The following is a 12,728-nucleotide window of genomic DNA, read 5'->3' as shown; positions in this document are numbered from 1 at the left end:
GTTAGATTATTCTACTCAGAGTAAAAGCAGAAACTGTTAAAACTGTAGTTTAAGTGTGTTATGTATATTTTTGGTTTCTAATTATAAATTAATCATCAGATTTGTTATTGATTGTTTAGCTGTTGACTTCAGTACATGCCTGTAGTGTTGATACTGTTAATTAACATTTAGATTGCCATGACAGTGTTGGAGCTCCATGTCTTAAGTCATTCCACATTCCTCTGGGTTTTAGTCATTGATGCGTTTGTGTTTTTGGGTTGTTTACAGCATAACTTTGTTTAGAAAGGCGCTCTCCACAGATGAAGTTATTGTTGCTGTGTTGGTGAATGTTTTGTTTGATTCACTGGTTTGCTTTGCAGATTTAGAAGATGATTCACTGTCAAACGTGGCAGCTTTATTTAGATTTAAGGGGGACTTTTAGAAGCTTTAAAAGAGCTGGAAAAGTCTAATATAATACGAATTTCTCTGAAGACACAAACGCTGATTTAGAGTGTGCGTGTGTGAAGCTCGAGGCAGGATCACACCTCGCAGACTCCATTAAATGCAGTTTACTTTGTGTTTTAAGCTCTAATTCTGTGGTAGGCCACAAGTGAAAAATGATTAACGTCTAACTGCCACTGAGGATCCACTGTGGTGTCTGTGTAAGACATATGGTGCAGAGGTACTTTTAAAGCTAACAGCATGCTTTCGAAAGATAAGACCCACTCAGTACTACCACAATGCATCACTTGACAGCCCGACGGCTCCTTTATTTCCAAAAGCAATTGTGAGGCCACGTATTGTCTCCATTAATTCGTGGAAAGTCGTTTTAACAGTATGAATTAATAATGCGGTTGTGAGGGAGGAAATAATTGCCTTTCCCTTTTATCGTAAATATACCCTTAATATTTTATGTTTTTTCAAAGTGCAAATGAGTACTTGTCATTCACTTCTGCTTTGCACAGTAACTGCCAGGATGAAGGAAATGTAGAGTGGGAAGAATGGAGGGTGCACAGGAACAGACTGCGTTCGGGGAGGAGAGAAGTTATTTCTGCCATCAGCAGCTTACTTTCCTTAATTGTTTTGTTTTGACAGTCAAAGATCTCATCTTAATTTAAACTGGATGGGTCTGCTGTAAATCAATAATCGCCAACCCATCAGCTTTTGTTTTTTTATTTCATTATTTGTAACACCCGTGGCTGGAAGATCATTTTAGATTTCATTTATTTTCTGTCCTTGCCTATGATCCCTATGTTCAGACTTCCGGTTTTGAAGCGATGTGTTTTTGGGGCGAAATAGGCTTTAAAAAAGGTATTTTTGGGCCTCTCAGAACACACAGAACAGATGTTGCCTGACTCCAAATATCGACATTACCCTGACTGTATATGCTGTGTGTAGTGTGACACATGTGATGTACGCCGTCTCTCAGGTCCTAGTGAAAGACTTATCTGCTGACATAACATAGTCTGTGTTTCCTGTTGGCCATCTGACAGCACCTCTATTGAAAAGCACAGAACTGCTGGGCCCATGTGTACACAGTCTCCTCTACCTCCACCCAACACACACACACATTGGCACACAGCTACAGTTGAGTTGATAAACAGCTCGCTGTTTACGTGTTTACTGGCAGAGTTTGGAGTGCGAACGTGATTATGTGCAGCTCAGATGTGTGGTAAAGTGCTGAAATCTGGAGGAAACTGAGTTGGGATAGTGACGTGCAGATGCTGGGAGCATCACCGGATTCATGGCGCTGGAGGTTTTAATTTGGGCTTAATGGGGACAAAATAAGATTGTGTGTCGTCACAAATCTTCAGACGGACACAGTTGGCACCATAATGATGCTCCAGAGGAGAACAAAACAATTTCACTCTACAAAGTCAAACAAGCAAACAGAAAGAATCAGAAATCTGTTAATAAATGCTTCATTTTAACTCCCTATGTCATTTCATTTAGTGAACCAACATATGGTGGATGGTGTCAGGTAACAAAAAACAACAACAAAGTTGTTAAAGTTGTAACACAATATGGCTACGCTGAGGGAGGACCTCACACCAGCTTCTAATGACTGTTAGCTATCCAGGTTTTAGTTGATGCTTGCTGACCAACAGGTCAGCTCAGACAATTTATCTTTAAAATAGTATTGAATTGAACATAAAACTAAATATAATAAAAGTTGTATTTATTAGTCAAGTAATGGAAAATCAATTTTCAAGGAAAAAGGACAAAAATCGGACTCATTAAATGTAAATACTTGTTTTATTATAGACCAAACGATAATTAATGTGGATAATCAAAACTGTATTTACATGTCAGTTGCAGCCCTGAATTTAATTAGCTTCTCCAAGAAGACACTTTTCAATTTATTTTGTTCTTCTGAGGGGTTTAAATTCCTCTGTTATCGCCCGGTGCTCGATCCGGCCAGGCACCGCACCACCTTATCTTCTCTCATGACATTTATGTTTTTGGGCTCAAACTCTTGAGTCAGCTGGCCGTGATTTGACATTAAAGACTGAGTTGCTTCTCTTGTGTTTAGCCTTTCTGTGGCGGTAATAACAGCGTTCACTGGGAGAGACAAAAGCCTGATTCAGACGTGGATGGGGAGGTTTTGCAGTAATCTGATGTCTGAAAACAAGAGCAGTTTATTTTCATTGCCTGTGTAAAAATTCTCAAATGGTGAGTCATACAGTGAAGGCAAATGGTCAGGAAGACTGCGGTCAAGTGTCTGCAGGCATCGGTGGGAGTAGAGTCGTGTCGATGCAGAACAACTATCTGTAGAGATTGAAAGTAACTTTAGATTTGAGCGGATGAGTCATGTGGGCTGCAGGCTCCAGACTTCCAACCCGGGAAGGTTTAGAGCTTATTTAATGCTACATTAAATGAAGATAAAAGTGGGTGTGGGAAAGATTATGAGTCATTCACCCGAGAGGTTTAGGCATTAAATATTCCAACTTCCAACTTGTTGATTTGTTTAGAAAGAAAACAAAAATTCAAACAACATCTGTAAAGTGTCTTTTTATGTTATTATGATCTACACATGTTGGTGGTTTTCTCAAAGATGATAGCCCTCCATAACATGTTTTAACTTGTGTTAGTTTTCTTTGGTCTGTATCTGAGCACAGAGAAAACCAGAAGGTTCACTTACTGTGGAGCTCCAGCATGGGGGAAGTCAGATCCCACTCAGATGTCAATGAATAGGTCCATTGAGTGCGCAAAGATGAATAAAAGCAAGAATATCTGCAGTTAAATGTAATTTTTTTAGTAGTTCAAGCAGCTACCTAGAGGAAAAGATCTCTGTGACTTGGACTGTAACTCATCCAGCCGACCCGGTTGTAAACCTTGTGCTTGTTGATATAACCGCTCAGAAAAATGTAGGAGGTCAGACTGCGTGTCCGCATTTTTTTACACGGTTACTGTGTACTTCACCCTTTTCCCGCACTCCCCCCTGACCTAAAATGTTCAAAAAAACGTGAGACGGGAAGGGGTTGTTAAAAAAACACAAGCTGTGCTTCATGCTCAGGCTTCAGAGGTGTAAGTGTTTGCTCCAACGTGGTTCAACTGGGACGCTTTAGCTGATGTTCAGTCAGCAGCTTATGGGAGCGTTTAACTGGTAAAAGCCACCAATCAGGGCCAATGGTCAGGCTGACTGGGACATGAGCTGCGTTACTGATCAATATGTTCAATTAATGGTTTTTGGAAGTCACGTTTGCACTTAAGCGTTTTAACTTTCATCCTGAGCGCCAAAGACTTCCTCTGTGTGTGTGTGTGTGTGTGTTTGTGTGTGTGTTTGTGTGTGTGCATGTGTGTTTGCATGTGTGCGTGGAGTTACATCATTTAGTATGTCATGTGTAGTGACACATCCTAAATACTGAAACAGTGCATGACATTCAAGCATGGGCTGCAAGTAACACTTCATTTCATCAGGGATTAATCTGTTGATTATTTTCTTGGCTAATCGGGCAAATGTTTGTTTACAGTGGAGATCTTACCTTGAAAACGCCAAAGATATTCAGTTAACAATTAAATAAAAGAGAGAAAAGTGGCACATCCTCACTTTTAAGAACCAGCAGCTTATGAATCAACTATTGGTCTCAGATTTAGAATGAAAAAACCGCAATAATAATAATAAAATGATAGTAATAATAATTAAAGAAATTAAGAACTGGGGCAACTCATTGTTTAGTGTCTTTTCTCATGAAAAAAAGGATCCAGTTTCAATAACACTCTCAGTCCATGAAATACTCTAATAATCTTACCAAATGAAATGTTCACATATGATATGAAGCTGTCCTCGACGGCAGGTAGAAGCAGAGCTGACCGCAGGCTGCTCACTCAACACCCAAAGACTATCGGATGATTGTTGGACTTCAAAGCAAACGTAAATTCCCTGAATGACTAAATGAAGCCCTTTTTGTGACGAAGGCCAGAGAAACAGATAATTAGGTTAGTGATTGTTAAATTTGGTGAAAGGAATGTTCTGGATTTTTATGACTCCGAGCAGCTTTTCTACATCAGCACCATTTTAATGGGTTTCACCACATGTTTCTCTCAAATCTGTGTTCAGCTGATCTCAATGACGGCTCCTGATCGGGCAGCTCGTTGCTCCTGCAGCTTCTGCACTTTAAAACATTATGCATAGCACACAAAGCAATAAAGACGCCGTTGAATTATTGGTCTATAAATGGATTGTTGTTTATTGTGATCAAGAGGAGGATTTGCTGTTCAATCTGCTTTTGTGTCTTGTGTTTCTGCAGCTTGCCTGTTCAGGTACAATGGCCTGTCCTTCGTCTACCTCATTTATCTCCTGCTCATCCCCCTCTTCGCAGAGCCCACGAGCACAACCATGCAAGGTAAGATCGACACTGTAACTCTCTTTGATTCTCCAAATGTTCCAGGATCTATCGCCTGGAGAATCTTCCCCCAAAAGCCTCCAGTTTGAACCACAATATTGTTCTCTGTAATGTAAACCAGCCCTTCTTCTCCAGGGGACTTGCATTTCCTTGAGATGAGGATGGATTTGGCACATAGTTCAGCCCGTGAAAAGTAATATCGGTTTGTACGGGCACGAGTCCATCTGTGATATTAAAAATGATCCACGGCCAGCCAGATCTCAGAGCGAAGGAAGTGATCCATCAGGAACCAGATCTTATTCATATTGAGGCTTACGGTTGGCTTTTTTTGCTCCGATATTGTCCATATGGATGATAAAAACTGAACATGCATACTGTGCTGCCGAGAAAGGAAACCTTAAAGAGCCTGTAAAATGTTCTTCAGCGAAAAAAACAACAACTTTGAGAGGAGGGCTGTTTTTAATAATGGCTAACCACTTCAATTATCGAAGGAGGATATAAAAGTTGTTCCTAAGGCTCCACTGATTTTAATTTTGTATTAGCATGAGCTGCGTGCATATTAGAAGTGTTATTAGTTAATTTAGTGGACGTGAAGGTTGGTATTGAGGCCCTGTGGTATTTTGGTTGAGAAAAGAGTTCAAGTAAAGAAATGTATATCACAGTGAGCCTCTTGAGGCCGAGGTTTATGAGACTGAGGTGACTGTTCTCCTCCCGGGTGATGAATGTGGGTTGCGGTCGCCAACTTCAGCCGCACCTTTATGCACTCCCCTCACTACACATCATATGGGTTATCTGTAAGAGACCGCATGCAGTATTTAATAATACATAAACCCAGGAAACAACATCCAGTCCAAGAGCCGTCTCTGCTCGTCTCCTGCTGAAAAAACTATCAGGAAGTAAAGGAGTAAGGAGGGAGCAGAGAAAGTGGACCACTTACAGTCTCATCAATAGTTAAAGAGAGACGTCTTCTGGTGAAGCTCAGTACTCATGAATCTGATGACTTCAACCGTGGGTCCACCTAAATTAGATAAATACATCATAAACACTTCAACACCAACAAGACACGACAGATAAAACTTGATGCAGATCTTTTTTACGATGTTTTGTACTTTCCATGTTAATATTTTTTTCTTGGCTGTAAGAAACATTATGAATCACATAAAAGTTGATTCATTTTATATTTAGATGTCCAGTAGATATTCCACTCTTTCTCCCATTGGAAGGCAATTCCACCGTGGGGTAGATTGTATTGTCTTAAGACTCGAGCTGCACGATATTGTAATAAACAGACTCTTTAGTGCGATAAGAAAATATATAGGAATTTTCTCCAGATGATGACAATGTACCTTTCAATTTGGTAAACGTTGCCCTTTCTGTAGCCAACATATTTCCATACAATTGTCAAGGGCTGAACCATTTAAAACAAATAGATAATTGCGATATGATTTTGATCATTATAGAGGAAATTATTATTTTTACATAATTATTATGGTATGAATTTTGCTCTTGGGGTTTTCAAATTCTTTTTAGGACACAGTTATTTTGTAAAGTTTGCATTTAGAGTTGAGAATAAATTAATTATTGCATTTAGCAACCTGTGGTTTCCCCCAAAGCTGATGTTTCCCGGTAGAACAGGTGGCAGGGGTTTAAAAAGGGAATCAGTAAAAATAGAGAAATTATTAAAAGGCTGTGTTTACACACCGTTTACTGTAGGATGATCATATAGAAGCAAAGCACAAAAGAAGTGAATATTACACATTTGCCAAATGCAACTTTTAAAGTAATAACTACACTGTGGTGAATATAATCTTAAGAAGATAATCAGGAACTGAGTTACAACGTGACAGTTATCAGATTGTATGAAAACCATCCACAACACACACTGACAGTGCAAACGTATACAAATATATACCCACCGTGCAGAAAAGAGGCACACTATATGTTTTCAGAGAGAGTTCATTGGAGAATTCATTGGTTTGTTTTGATGGTCCATTTCATTTTGTCTGTTGCATCCTAAAGGACATGTAGAATAATTAATTATGCTTAATGTGCTTGAAGAAGCCACAGCAGTGCGTCGTGCCCAAGGATATATCGGTACACAAGAGGAGACGAACAATGTCTTATGCAACTTGTTGTTGTTTGTGATTCACTCTCTTATGTCGTAATTGTACTATTTGGCTCCACATCCCCTTGAAGGCATTCAATTCTCAGTGGAGGTGAACAAAATCTAAACTGTTGCTCTCATATGGGGAGCAGGCATTTAAAGAGGCTTTGCAGTAGGTGCTATGTGCCGTGTTGAATGGGCACCGACATGACAAGTTCCGTTTGGGGAGTCTTTCAGTACTGTTGCATGAATTTGTATAAATATTTGATGTTATGGATGATTTATCAGGTTTATGTTTTAGCTAGTAGACTTCTAAAAGAGGATGTCTGGTGTTAACGCATCTCCTAGTTTGTCTTTTTAAAAATAAATCCATCATTTATCATACTTTTGTAGGCAGTGGTCGAGGAAGTACTCAGATCTTTATGTAAGTAAAAGAAAAATCACAGTGTTGAGTAAAAGTTACTTTAGTGAAAGTGCATAAGCATTGAAATCAAAATACACTTAAAGTAAAATGACTAATTCTGCAAAACAAACCATTAGAGAATAATTTATTGTCACTGAATTATAATGAATGGTTACGCATCGCTAATGTTGCAGCTGGTAAAGGTGACGCTGCTTGTAGCTACTTTATATACTGCTGGTTAGTTTAATCCTTAATAATACAAATACCTTTTAAGTTAATCTTCAAAAGTAACTTGTAAATGACAATATTGGCTTCACAAATGTAGTGGAATAGAAGTATAAAATGGAAATGCTCATATTAAGTATCTCAACGTTTTCTCAAGTACAATACTTGAGTAAATGCACTTTGTTCCGTCGAAAAAGCAGCAAATGTTTCAGAAAGCTTTTAAACATTCAATTCAATTCAGTTTATTTGTATAGCCCAATTTCACAAATTACAAACATCCTCCTGGGATGGTGATTTGAGACTGAATAATGAAGCAAATAAAAATTCAAGATGAGTGCCAGGCAACCAAGATAGATGGCCATCACAAAACTAAAAATATATATATTGTGCTTAAAAAAAAAAGGAGGAAAAGAAGGAGAACAGAACCAAAGCGATTGCCTTGTCCAGAGTCTATGGAGCAATTTGTATGAAGAAGTTCGCTAACAGTCCTCACACCTCTGTATTTAAAAGCATTCTTTCCCTGCTTTGTAAAAGCACAGGGAGTTACAATGGGAAATTAGCACAATTTGTTTTCACTTTTCCAGTTTAATTTGCCTGCCATGGTCTGTTGTTGCACACATTTGATAAGGTTAGCTCTCGGTGGCCTGAGGCTCAGCAGTAGGGCTTCACCTTGGCCAGGATATTGTGCAATACCACACAGTAAAGCTATTACATACGAGGATGCAGTAAATTTAATGAGGTGGAGACATTGCCCTAGCAAGATCCAGTGGACTAAACCATGCAGGTATGTGGGATAATTTAAGGGCTCATAATAGATGCAGTAAGGGCCACGACTAGCATTTCTTCATCAAAGAAGAAGAGTCCAATCAAGGTCGTTCTTCCCTAAGGGTGATCATATTCATTTTCACTAACAAGAGGGGGTCTGAGAGATCCTGTGGTAGAGAATTATCACCATCACAACTCCTGAAAGTATCCCAAATACCTGTAGGTGCACTGTAAAATAGCCATGTGTTAGACAGCTGTGGCCGACTGCTCTCATCCTTCCCTCCCACGAACAGTCATGTCCACTGACAGCTGTGTGCTTTAGCTAAATTAAAGAAAGACAACCAAAGAACACCAGAGCCAAGAAACCAACAAATCAAATCGGGTATAGAAGCTGGTTTGGCTGCTTCTACGATGAATTAGAGAAAGTTAGAGGTCTTGTGGTTCACCAGAATGTTTATTTGACTTTTCAACATAAATAAACGTTGCTGCATTGTACTGTTGCCAGCTCTTAACCAGGGTATTATGATCACAGAACTACCCTCTTGGACGCTCTGCCAGTCACCTTTTGTTTTTTTTACTAATACAAATAAAACAGCTCCAGACTTCCCAGCTGATCACATGAACATTGATTGTTGTTTTCTCAGAAATACCAGACACTTCTTAATGTTGCATAAAGTATTATCATGTTGCTCCTGTGTCAAGTTTCTGTGCTTTAAAAAAAAAACCCGGCAAAGAAACTTTTTTCTGGGTTTCAGTGCATGAACGGCAGAAATAACATGTGGGAATCCTTAAGCCGAGTGGTGTTGGTGTTGAACTCACTGTAGCTGCTCTCCTTCTCCAGGCCACACAGGGCATCTGCTGCAGTCCCTCTGCTTCACCAGTATGTCCTTCCTGCTGCTCCACATCATCTATCAGATTACCGTCAACAGCCTGATGTCCAGGGACGACATCACGTCTAGCTTCAACTGTGAGTCCAGTACACTGCAGCCTTTATGGTCAAGGTCTGAAGGTTTGAGGTGCAGAATGGATTTGATTGATTTCAGCATTTGCTGTCTGCAAACTTTTTGAAAGACATACAAGAAGTCACTTTTATGTTTTCAGTCCACAGACTAAAAAAAACCCGTAACATTTAATTGAGACTGTAAAAATTGCAATTTTGCCTCCTACAGTTTATGTTAACATATAAGAAAATGTTTTTGCTAAATATAATCACACTTGAGTCCAAAGTGTGATCAGGTTAAGGTGACTACTTAGATTATGGTCGTTTGGGTAAATTCATTTAAATTAAACAAGGCCTATCTTGTTCTCCAAGTCAGATATTTAATATTCAAACAACACCGCCCCCTTTCCTTAACCTTAACCACATGCTGTAAGAGCCTAAAGCTAATGCAAGAAGATGAAGGAAGTCCTGTAGATGGCAAAGGCGTAGGTTTAATATTGCATTAATTACATTAACAGAGTAGCAATCTTTAAAAAAAGTTAGTGTTCTGTGCGCTTGCTTTATGTACAGTATATTGTTTAATTCACTGAAAGAAAGCAACACAAGTGTTGAGCAGAAGGTTTGCTCTGGGAATGTCTTGTGATGTTTTCTACTGAAAAGAAGAAGATAGCCAACTTTTTTCTCAACTTTCCTCATGTTGCCGTCACAGTTTACAACCTCAAAAAAACCACAAGCAGCTCAAACTGATCAGTCACAGTTATTTTCTACCCTCACGTCGTATCTCTGAATGCCAAAGTATGAAGCTTACACATAACCGTAAAATGCTCACTAAGTTTTAGTTGCCATTATTTTTGGAAACACATTTTTTTTGCATACACATTCATTAACTATTTTTTCTCAACAATTTGCATTTACATGTGTTATTTTTTGGGAGTCAGGGTTGCATAGTTTATACATTTTCAGGTGCTTCTCACAGGAAGCGACCCACTATTCCCTGACGAGTCACTCACATCTCTACTTGTCGGCCACATGTTCACAACAGACTGTGTGCACACGTGTGTCCCACCCATCACACGGGCCGTTTTGTGCTTAACCTTTGACCTGAGCTATTGATGCAGTGTCACACAGCTGTAGATCACTAGAGAATGTGTACAAGGAAAGTTTTCGCCCTGAAAAAAACTGAAGACTTGTTCCACTTCCAAGCAGGAGGTGAAATATGTTCAGAGATAACAATTCTCAATTTCTAGAAATATCCTCACTCTTTTTTGTGCTTTTTGTCACATCATGAAGATTTATAAAAGTAACACATTCCTCAATGTAATTAGCTTCCTTGTACCATATGGCGACGTGGGATGAACATAAAAAGAGATTCTTGCTGCCAGCAAAGCAAACTGTACGCTACTGACTAACTGTTGGGAAGGTGTTCATAGTCGTCCCTGGGCTCCTCGTGAAACTCTGTATCAAACTGTAGAAATTGAATGTGTCTAGCCGGGACAGACCCTGACCTTGTGTTCTAATCACTTGTTCTTTCTAATGGAGGTAGTAGTCCAGCCAACTTTGCTCAGAGGGCAGAACGGAGCTTATCGCCTCAGGCAGAAACACACAGAGCCGTTCAGAGAGAGTAGACTAAATATTCACTCAAGGAAATCGTTATTACGAAAGGGCGGCAGTTTTTGGCAGATCAAACCCTGATGTGATGGGACCATCATTTCTATCCATCTGCTGTATTTATCGATGTAATATCTGTGCACGTCTGTCTTGATATACACGATAATTACTTGCATTAACAGGAATGTAAATTGTGAAACAAAATTAAAATATCTGTATGATCTTTACAACATCATTTGTTCTTTGAAAAATTGTCATAACTTCATAAGTGGTCATTTAGCCAATGGCAATTTTAAGGATAAATATGTGTTGATGTCCTTGTAAAACTAATTTGTGATGATTCAAAATAAATCATTCATTATGGTTTTAGAGGGGTTGTAGCAAATAGTTAGAAGCCTCATTCATAACCTTGATGTTATGAACAGACTCAGTCATGAATATTATACTTTTTTTGTAGAATCAGATTTCAGTGGACTGTTCCCGAGATGTAATAATTTCCAAAATTCACCACGTTTGTATCTCATGACATATTATTCTTTCGGTCAATAATTGTTGCTGTTTAGCCTTTCAAAAACAAAATGTTCACTGCAGTCAAAACACTGTTTTCTCCTCTGGTTGTAGACATCGGCTACACGTTCATATAAAAGAATAGGAAGTTAATGATGAGTTCTACTCAGTGAAACATGATCTGAGCAAAGGACTTTAGTAATATTCAAAATGTCTGTTTTGACAGCTAATGATCATTTTAAGTTTCCGATAACCAATATATGATATAAAAGAAGCCAGTAACATCTTCTCAGCCTAGATTACTAAACACATAGTTCAAAGTATGCTTACGTTTCTAGTTGAAAAACAAACAAAATTAAAATCTTTCTAGACTGTCACTGGAAATAAATACCATATCAACACTAACACGCCTTATATTTATGACAATGACTCGGACCTGCCTCTGGTTATCTGTAATTATGGTTTTGTTTCGGGCCATATATCAAGAAGCTCTAATGGCACTTGAACACCATCTTGAGTCACTATCAGCAACTTTTAACAACAAAGTCCTCGTCTCAGCACTGGGCTCAGGAACATGAGCGGCTGTTGGATCCCGGCTGTCGTTTGACAATTAATGACACAACCGGGTGGAGAAATAATCACACACCCACGATGAAAAAGGTTATATAGAGATAAAGAGACACAAATGAAGTTAGTATTGATTTGTTAAGTAACTTTTATCCAGCACATTGCTGACGTCGCTCCTGTGAGGATGTGTTTACTTGTGTTTCAACCTCCTGAAGTCGTATTCCTATTTTTGGGCTCCATGTGCAACAGGAAGTCAGACATTAATCTTCGTCCCCTTGATGCGCCGCCTACATTCTGAGTAAATGCCATATCTCAGATTTCTATATTTGGCATCTCACCTCTTGACACCCTTTTTCTTTTGGCAGCCAAGTATAAACAAGAAGTCCTCCTTTTGCGTTGAGGCGGTTATCTTCCTTCCAGATAGCTTCAATATAAGTTCCCCTATTCACGGTCGCCAAATACACCATTAGAGCAGTAAACTGAGATGAGTTTAAACGAGAAAACCTTTTCCAGCAAGGCCAACGCCTCCAGCTGTTAGATCAGGTCAGTGACTGGTCACCAGATGAGCTGGGGCCAGCTTCCTTTGCAGTCATCTGTCTTTCCTCTGTTTGAAAAAGCAGATCCCACCATGTTGACTCAGCTCAGGCTTAAGCATTAACCGTGGAAGACCACCAGATATCAAATTATTTCCTGCGATTGTCTCTTTGGCAGTCATTGTATGAAGTGGCAACCCCCACCCATCTGGAGATTAAGACGGTTAAAAGAAACCATAAAAATAAGTTT

At 39.2% G+C, this 12,728-nt stretch overlaps 1 protein-coding gene across 5 annotated transcripts in view; it reads left to right on the top strand.

The window, feature by feature from the left end:
• LOC130197732 (piezo-type mechanosensitive ion channel component 2) overlaps positions 1-12,728 on the top strand; it is a 73,614-nt gene that overhangs the window by 1,183 nt on the left and 59,703 nt on the right. For all 5 annotated transcript variants that reach the window (XM_056420585.1, XM_056420586.1, XM_056420588.1 and 2 more), the window contains exons 2-3: positions 4,731-4,826; positions 9,165-9,290. In XM_056420585.1, the coding sequence (XP_056276560.1) occupies positions 4,731-4,826; positions 9,165-9,290 (222 nt within the window). The remainder of the gene's footprint in view (positions 1-4,730; positions 4,827-9,164; positions 9,291-12,728) is intronic.

The sequence above is a fragment of the Pseudoliparis swirei genome, chromosome 8, assembly GCF_029220125.1.
Source record: "Pseudoliparis swirei isolate HS2019 ecotype Mariana Trench chromosome 8, NWPU_hadal_v1, whole genome shotgun sequence".
In the NCBI taxonomy this organism is placed as follows: Eukaryota; Metazoa; Chordata; class Actinopteri; order Perciformes; family Liparidae; genus Pseudoliparis; species Pseudoliparis swirei.
This window is presented reverse-complemented; position numbering and strand designations above follow the sequence as displayed.